This window comes from Triticum urartu, chromosome 7, assembly GCF_003073215.2.
Source record: "Triticum urartu cultivar G1812 chromosome 7, Tu2.1, whole genome shotgun sequence".
NCBI lineage: Eukaryota > Viridiplantae > Streptophyta > Magnoliopsida > Poales > Poaceae > Triticum > Triticum urartu.
This window is the reverse complement of record NC_053028.1, coordinates 557,847,765-557,857,402: the sequence shown is the minus strand read 5'-3', so window position 1 is coordinate 557,857,402 and position 9,638 is coordinate 557,847,765. Positions and strand designations below refer to the sequence as shown.

At 47.3% G+C, this 9,638-nt stretch overlaps 1 protein-coding gene across 1 annotated transcript; it reads right to left on the bottom strand.

Annotated features, from left to right (window-relative positions):
• Positions 1 to 6,278: 6,278 nt before the first annotated feature.
• LOC125521871 (B-cell receptor-associated protein 31-like) lies at positions 6,279 to 8,810 on the bottom strand. Its single transcript, XM_048686934.1, has 2 exons — positions 8,367 to 8,810; positions 6,279 to 6,907 (listed from the first exon to the last, which is right to left on the bottom strand). Exons 1-2 carry the CDS (start codon positions 8,665 to 8,667, stop codon positions 6,540 to 6,542), a joined length of 669 nt encoding a protein of 222 aa, XP_048542891.1. The 5' UTR covers positions 8,668 to 8,810; the 3' UTR covers positions 6,279 to 6,539.
• Positions 8,811 to 9,638: the final 828 nt, after the last annotated feature.

Genomic DNA, 9,638 nt, shown 5'->3' with positions numbered 1-9,638 from the left:
TTCAACATAACTTGATGATTTGTCATTTTCGTTGCTTTTTGTGTGTGCATCCTATGAGCATGATGTCTACATGTTTTAGGAGCATCTCCATGCCATCTTTACAGTGGTGCAAGCCTTGTATTTTTAGGAGCTATGTGGTGACTATCACAAGCATGCAAAGTAGGCTATGTGATGTTGCTGATTTCAGACACTCAGTAATGTTGCTTAGTCTTTTCCTGTTACATTTTGATGCTATGTTGTCATGTTTCTACCATTAGATCCATACACATTTAGAGGTAGTTCAGTAAGAGTATTTTGAAGATGTGGTATTGCTTTATCCATTCATGCCTCTGGTTGCAATTATGGAGTACTCTAGCTTGTCATTACCATGCTCTACTTTTGCTAAATATTCTTGCTGGCAGATTGTTAACATGAGGTTCACTTTTGCCATGACTTTCGCTAGTGATCGATGTACACTATGTACTTGCTCTTGCCATGCTTAGCTTCATGAATATGTCTACTTACTGTTGGTTACATTGTGATGCCATGTAATGCTTTATGGTGAGTGGCATGAGCTTGCAAAGTTGCTATCATGAATCTGTTTCTGCCATGCTCTATTTTTCTTCTAAGTCTGAGTGAATTGCGAAAAACCACCACATTGAAGCGTAGGTTTGCAGGAAAGACTCTTCTACAAATTTGTGCCAGAAAACACTGATTTTAGTCCTAATCTTTTGCAAAAAAACACTTATCAACCGTTTTATGCATTTTAATCTCGATTATGACATGTGGGGCCCTGGTATTTTTGCATAGTCACCCTTCGGGTAAAAGTACAAAACGCAATCAGCTCCTTGTCGCTGGCCTATAGCAGAGGCATCGGCGCTCATGGTCCTCGTCGCCAGCCATGGCCACACTGTCCAGAGGGAGGAAGTGGTTGGCTCGTCGCCGTTGGCCGGTGGTGCCGCATCTGGCGGTGGTAGGACGAGCACCAGAGGACGAGGCGGTGGCTGGTTCATGCATGCGGCAGTGCTGCTGGCTTGGATTCGCCATGCGCTTGGTACCATCGGCCACCGCGCGGTCACCGTCGAGGTCGCTGGTTGCTGCAGCTTGCGCACCACCGTCGCTGCTTGTGCCGAGCTGCGAGATGCCGTTGGTGCTTGCTCCCCTGGGAGGTCGGGGTCAAGGGCGTCGTCGCCGCTGCTTCCTCTGCTGGGAGGGCGGGGTCAAGCATGTCGCCGCTTGTGACCGAGACATGCGTCGTCAGCGCCGCTTGCTCCGTCGGGAGGCAAGGGTCGCACCCGAGCTGTCTGCCGCCGCGCGGCCGCCGCTTGCTGCGCTTGCACCCGAGCTGCGCGTCGGGGTCGTAAACGGGAAGGGAGGTGGCGGCGCTGGGAGGGCGGGGGCGCGCCGGGAGGGAGGTGGCGGCGCGCTGGAGGGAGGTGGAGGAGCAGGGAGAGGGCAGTTTTTTAGGGGAGAATTTTTTAGGGAGGGGAGGACGTTTTGGCAAAAAGACCGTTAGCCACATCAGCAAATGGTGGGCTCCATCTGTCATAATGGTCATCAAATGGGCTAAATCCATCAAGTAGTGTTTTCTGCAAAAGATTAGGCCAAGAATCAGTGTTTTCGGGCACAAATTCGTAGAAGAGTCTTTTCTGCAAACCTACGCTTCAATGTGGTGGTTTTTTTCAATTCACTCTAGGTCTGAAACTAAACATATAACTTGCCATGTTTGCATGGATGCTATCATATTTTCCGTGCATCTTTGGGTAAAGTCCAGTAAGGGAGTTTTGTTCTATGTCTTTAGTACTAGCATGCCATACCTTTTTTTGCCATGATATGTTATTGTAGCATGTTGTTTGCTAGCTCTAAACATTGCTACCTGGTGTTGTTTTGACATGTTTAGTATTTTCTCTAAGTCTGTGAAGCTGATATCATGTGCATTTTTGCCATGCTATTTTAGGATTGTTCTAGTGAGTTACAGTAGGAGCTCAGTGTTCATGATTTGTAGAGCTTCATGTATACTTTACTTCCATGTGCTTTGTTGCTATGTTGGAGTGCTGTAGCATAGCTTCTTGATGCATCCTAAGTGCTATGGTGCTGTTAAGCGCAGATTTGCATCATTCTTGTTTTACTTGTCATTTGCAAACCGTGCATCCGTTTCCGGTGATCCTTGTATGAATTTCGACCGAAATCACCCCATCTTTCCAGCGGAATACTTGGTTTGCCAAGTTTATGCCTTAATCATCATTTCCCTTCCGGGGTACCCATATGCATTGCACATCATATCTTGCATTCCATGCCATGTCTTACATCATGTTGCTTGTGCATTGCACCGTGATTGATTGTTGTTCCGTTGCTTGTGTTCTTATTTTGGGTAGAGTCGGGAGACGAGTTCGTGAACGAGGAACCTGTTGAGTACGCTTATGAGGAGCAAGCTTTCGACAACCCCGAAAACTTTGCAGGCAAGATGACCATTACCCTCGATACCACTTCTATCTTTGCTTGCTAGTTGTTCGTTCTATCGCTTTTTCGCGCTACCTACCACTTGTTTATCATGCCTCTCATATTGCCATGTCAAGCCTCTAACCCACCTTCCTAGCAAACATTTGTTTGGCTAAGTTACCTCTTTTGCTGATCCCCTCTTATAGCGTTGCTAGTTGCAGGTGCCTTGCAGGTTGTTCCATGTTGGAACATGGATATGTTGGGATATCACAATATCTCTTATTTAATTAATGCATCTATATACTTGGCAAAGGGTGGAAGGCTTGGCCTTTTTCTCGGTGTTTTGTTCCACTCTTACCGCCTTAGTTTCCGTCATACCGATGTTATGTTCCTTGATTTTGCGTCCCTAATACGGTGAGGGTTTATGGGCCCCTCTTGATAGTTTGCTTTGAATAAAACTCCTCCAGCAAGCCCCAACCTTAGTTTTACCATTTGCCTAATCACAACTAAAACTTGCATAGGGACTTTTCGGACCCCATGGACTTAATCAACCACCGGGCCAGTGCTCCACATGAGTGTTGGTCCAAACTAGAGCACTGTGCGGGGCCACCCCTTGGCAACTTAGGGTATTTGGTATACACCTGTACGCGTAGCTCATCCGGTGTATCCTGAGAACGAGATCGCTCTACTCCTATCAGGCTAGGTCGGTGCATCAGGAGGTCTTGCTGGACTAGTTTTACCATTGTCGAAATATCTTATGCACCGGGATTCCGAGTCTGGTCGGAGGGTCTTGCGATGGAGGATTGTCTCCGCGGATCGTGAGCTTGTCATGGGCTAAGTTGGGACACCCCTGCAGGGTTTAAACTTTCGAGAGCCGTGCCCGTGATTATGTGGCAGATGGGAATTTGCTAATATCCGGTTGTAGAGAACTTGACACTTGACTTAATTAAAATGCGTCAATCGTGTATGTAACCGTGATGGTCTCTTTCCGATGAGGTTCGAGAAGTGAACACGGTGGGGTTAGTTTGAACGTAAGTAGTTCAGGATCACTTCTTGATCACTTCTAGTTTCACGATCGTTGCGTAGTTTCTCATCTTACTCTTATATGCGTATGTTAGCCACCATATTTACTTAGTGCTTGCTGCAACTCCACCTCATCCTACCCATAAGCTTAAATAGTCTTGATCTCGTGGGTTTTGAGATTGCTGAGTCCTCGTGACTCACAAATACTACCAAAACAGTTGCAGGTGCCGATGATACCAGTGCATGTGATGCTACCGAACTCAAGTGGGAGTTTGACAAGGACCTTGGTCGTTACTACATGTCTTTTCCTGATGATCAGTAGTGGTGCCCAGTTGGGACGATCGGGGATCTAGTATTTGGGGTTATCTTCTTTTCTTTTGGATTTGTCCATAGTCGGACTATGTGTGTACTCTGGATGACGTATTGATTTATTTGATCATTATGTGACGGGGTGATTGTAAGCCAACTATCTATTTATCCCTTTCTTGTTCATTACATGGGATTGTGTGAAGATGACCCTTCTTGCGACAAAACCACAATGTGGTTATGCCTCTAAGTCGTGCCTCGACACGTGGGATATATAGCCGCATTGTGGGCATTACAGCGAGGGTGATGCAAAAGGGCGAAAGCTTTATGTCGGCTTCGGTCGGCACTGGTGGCAGCGACGCCCTGTGGCGTCGGATCCCTCCTTGGAGGTGCAGTCGTGTGATGCATTGGTTCCTCGCCTACTTTGTTCATTCTCCGGGTGAAATCCTTTGATCCAGCTCCTGGATTGTATGATGATGGCGTCCTCGACGTTGTTACCACCTTGGTGGCATCTGTTTTGGAGACGCTGCTCGCCTGAGGTCTGGGATGTTGTTTTGCCGGTTTGAGGTTGGTGGTGGTGGTGTGGCCGGTCTTGGGTCAATGGTAGTGTGTGTCGTGCTCGAGTGTCCTTGGTGTGTCTCTGCTAGGCCGTGCCTTACGACTACGCTGGTGGCACACAAATACTATGGCGTCGCCTTGGCTTCGCGTAACCTTTCGAATGTACCCTCGACACAGGTGGTGCCGTGGCGTTGTGCAGTCTCAGTTATGCGGCGGCTTTCGATGGCGTCGACGGTGCAGTGTCGTGGTTTGGTTTGCTAGACGATGCCCTTCGACTACATCGATGGCACAGAGGTGTTGTGGCGCCGTCTTGGCCTCCTGTGTCCCTTCGAATGCACTCCACGACACATGGTGTCGCGGCGTTGTGCAGTTTCGGATGTACGGAGTCATTCAATTGTGTCAACGGTACAATGTCGTGGTTTGGTCTCGGCTGGTTGATGCCGTTAGATTTCACCGGCGGTGCTCATCGTTGTGTTTTCCATCTTTGTTCTCCCATGCTATGTGTAGTGTTGGTGTGTGTGTCATTTTATGGTTATCTCTTCGCCCTGTGCCTCCTATAATTTTGGTTCACTTGCATCCTATCTTGCGATGGGCTGCAAAGCCTTGTAGGCAAATGAATGCAATTCAGATAGAAAAATTCAAAAAAAGAATGGCCGCCAATTGAAATACCTAGAATAAATGAATGAAACACGTAAAAGACTGTATCGTGCTTCCCTTGCTGTGTACTCTGTAGTGTGCTTCATGAGCTGCATGCATCTGAATCACACTTGCGCATGGGAAAATTAATCAATGCAGAACTAAGTGCAGGAATATTAGTTGGAACTGATCATAATACATGTAAGAGCATCTTCAGCAGCAAGTGATTTTTTCAATGTGGTACTGTTTCTAGCGGTTACAGCAACTCCAACAGGCCGACATGAAAGGACGGTGCATTTGTTTGCTTTTTGTTTGTTTGGGTCGGCCATCCGCCCAGCATCCGCCCTGTTTTAGATTTGAAACAGTAGTGCGCCCAACGCGCCGATTCATTTCATGTCCACACGTAATTTTTTTTAAAAAGGGTCGTGGCCATAAATCATGCCAGCAGCCATGTCTCATGCTGGCACCATGCCAGCGCCGGCATACAATGCCGGCTTTAAAAAATATCATCACACAGTTCATGCTGGTGCAATCGTCAGCGGCCGGCACCCATGCCAGCACACAAAAAAGGGATGAGACTTGAGTTCGATCACGCCATCGCGGCCCCGTGGTCATACCAGCACACCTGCCGGCATAAAAAAAAAGATGGCACTCGCCGCCACGAGATCACTCGTCGTTGAATTTGAGCATGTCGGCCTGCATCTTCCCGAACCACGGCCTCTTCCTTGGCGACACGGTATTGAGATCCACCTTCATGATCTCCACTCCGGCGGCGGCGTCGAGGTCGAGCACGTCATCGTCCATGGTGGGGGGTGGGACGGGAGCACGCACGAGCGGGAGGGTTTTGGGGGGGGAATGGAGGAAAATGGTGGAGGCTACCACCGACCAACAGGCCTGAGGGGAGGAGAAGGCCCGCGCTCGTCCGTCTCGTGTCCGCGCCGACGCAAATCCGGCTCAAAAATGGGCCGAAAATGGGTCGGCAGGCAGACGCCAAGCGGACATGCGTCTGTTTGGATCGGCACGTTGGGCCGACTTTTGTATCCGCGCCGACCCAAACGGACGCCAGCGGACGAAATAGGTTGCCCCGTTGGAGTTGCTCTTAACACACACAAAAAAAAACTTTCTTGTTAAAATTGTGAGCCTTTTGATTTTAACATTTCTATAAAATCCAAACAATTTTTGAAATTCTCAAACATTTTTAAACATATACTCCCTCCCATCCAAAATAAGTGTTGCGGTCTTGAACTAAGGTTAGTTCAACCTTAGTTCAAAACTGCGACACTTACTATGGATCTAAGGGAGTAGATTATATGATGCTGAACGGCTAAGCGGAAAAATAGACATCACTAAAAACATTAGAACAGTGCACCACTTTAACAATGGTTCACAAACTTAACTGCGTACTAGCATACATGTTTCAACATATTGTTCTGCAAGACAATAAAACCGATAAGAGAGGCATTACTAAATTAGCATGTCATCTGGGTATTAACATCCTAGGAAAGAGTAACCTCAACTTCGTTCCAAAAGCGACAGACAATTTCAAGCACGAAGTAGGTTCACGATAGGATAATGTTCTACTAAAATACATTCTTCTCTCAGGAAGGATTGGAGAGCCTGAGATCAATTGACTGCAGCTGCTCCCGGAGATGTTGGTTATCCTCCAGGAGCCGGTCATATTCAAGCAGCAAGCTTTCAGATTGCTTTTGAATAGCAAGTGCCTTGTCCTCAGCAACATGGACCTCCTCGGTCTTCTCTTGTACTTGCAGCTTCAGTTTCTTCATCTCCTCGTTCAGAGTGGCAACCTCTTCCTGGTATTTCGCTATCTCCTGAGATCTTCCATGTTTTCCTTCCTCTAATGTTTTGTTCTGCTTCGATACAGCCTCAACATTCTTCTTTAGCCCACGTAGTTCTCTGATATATTGGTGGAGTCGGTCAATGACTAGAGCAAGAAACAAAGTGTAACCTGAAAAAATCACTCAGAACATTAGCATAGCCAAATAGGAGAACAGATATCATGCATCATGGTAAGTACGAAGTGGATTTATTTTGGTACAGTTGAGAAATACAGTACGTTATATTATCTATAAACTGGAATTCACCTCCACACATCACTTTTCTAGTGAAGTTAGTAGCTGCGCTAACCTGAACGTATGTAACAGCAAGAGTGTGGCAATTCACCCCCAACCCCCCGCCCCCCCCACGTCACTTGTCTGACAAAGTTTGTAGTTGCGGTAATGAAACAGTTTCAGATTTGAACATAAGTAACATCACGCGTTTGGGAAGTGAGAAAATAAGTAACTTATAACATGGAAACAAATACACTACTGAAGAAAGGTATTGGTATGGAAAAGGTGAACCTACTAATAACTCTTTTTATTCTGTTTCAGCAACACATACTACATCATAATAAACATACAATAAAAATCCAGAACATAATAAAAACTGATGTACTAGAACTTAACGAGTTGAGGAAACATGAAATAAAATCCCAACATAGACTTAACTAGCAGGAGAAACGAAAATTAAGCATTTGAATGGCACCATAAACTCTATGGGAGCAATTAGTTGCGCCAGAACTTAGGTGTAAATCAAGGATGATAGAAGTCAAGAAGAGACCTGTTGAATTTGGCCTGAATTTACAGGGCACAATAATCAAAAAATTCAAGCACATAAATCCACCGAATACAACAGTTGCACAATTCATAACTTAACCTTAACTATGATTAGCGGGAATTAAATCAGCGGATTCGGTAAAAAAAATAACAGGCCAATAAGAGAAACAATATCAAAGCCTAATGTTCAATCTCCCACATGGCTAGGATACTTGCACAACGAGCCTATGTCTACATCAAAAGCTAGTTCATTCATACAAAACAGATGGAGGAATAAGTTCGATACAGCCAGCCAATTGGAAACTATTGCTTGAAATTCTTAGTTATGGGGATTCTTCAGAACAAGACAAAACATGATCAAGCAGCGAGAATTTTCCATTTGTTCCCATGAATATATAAGTAAATGCTTGTAAAGTTCCATAATAATCCATATGGTTCCATCCCTTTGGTCATACGGAACTTTATTCCCAAACCTGAAACATACAAGAAATTTTGTGGTGAAAGAAAAAAAATGGCATACCCTAATCCAAAACCCATATCTCCATATCCTAATATCTATCTCAGATTGCAATTCCCCATCCAAACACCACCTTATACTGTTTAACCCCTCGTATCTTCTTCCTACCAATTTCAGTTACTTGCATGTTGCAATTTGAGCAAAGATCTGTATGAGATGGATCTGTACATCACCAAATCTCTCTACCGTCTCATACAAGGACGATACAAGCAAGACTAAAGCAGGCACATAGATACGATTTCCAGTCAAAACGCCGTAAGGGAGCAAGAGGGACGTGCGTCACCAAGACCTACCCATGAGGGACGCCTCGAGGAGGTGGCGCGAGAAGAGGACCTGGTCGGTGGGAGAGAGGGCGGCGCCGCCTCCAGCCTCGGGGTCCCCGGCGCGGGCGCTGATCTCGGCCATGCTGTAGAGCGTGGAGACGAGGAGCGTGACGACGACGCCGGCGACGGTCTTGACGGCGACGGGCGCCCGGCGGCCGCGCTTGAGGCGGTCGAGACCCAGCATGGCGAGCTTCCGCAGCGGCGTCTTGAAGAGCAGCACCGTCGCCACGGCCGCCTCGGCGACGAGCACCACGAACAGGAGCTGGATCATCGTCGCCGGTGTGCTGGGTGCCTCCCCGCGTTCGTTGGATTCCACGGGATGGAGGTCGGGGAGGAATTTGGGAATCTGGGGTTTCTGAGTAGGAGCGACCCAAACCTCTGCCCCCTTTTCTTTGTCTAAAACGACCCTCTGTCGTCGGGCCCCCCGAGGTGGCTCTGCTACTGATGGCAGTGGTAGGACTGGCACGTATCTTCAGCACTAACGTTCTGTTCTGGCGAGTAAAATGCATATTTAGGGCATCTTCAACAGGACCCATATATTTCCTCCCATATTTATCCGCGAACACGAATGCTAGAGATCACCATTCAACCGTAGCCACATATATGCTAACAACAGTTCAAACCAACCCGACAAAATTCATACAACCGGGCAAATTTTGATATAAACACAACAGATTTCATTTAAAAAAATGATAATCTGTACATAAAACCGAACGATATTTCGTCCAGTAAACTAAAAACCTTAAAATGAAACCATAAACTACCCTATAATTGACGATGACCTCATAGGCCATGCGAGGTGGAGAGCACGGAGGGGGTTCCGGCTCCGGCTTCAAGAGGAGAAGCATCCCTGGTGGTGGAGCCGGGCGGTTGAGGCGGAGCACGTAGTGATGGAGCATCAGCTCCATCTGCTCCTTGTACTCCGTGTCGGTGGCGGCGTACACCTGGCCTGCCTCCAATGACGCGGGCTGTTGGTGCTGCTGCGGTGGCTTGTCCTCTTCGTCGCTGGAGGAGATGACGATCTCCGCCTTTGTCCAAGAGACCGCTCGTCGATGAGGACAACGGCCTAGGAGTTCGAGGGCGGCATCACCACAATCAGCCCAAGTCCGCCCAGAACCGCCGCTTGCTGGCGCCGATGCCCAGGACTTGCCCATCGCCGGAGTTGTGGAGGGAGATGGGTAGGAAGAGGGGAGGAGGAGAAGGAGGATAGATTGCGATCTGGACAGTGCCGGAGCGTGGTTT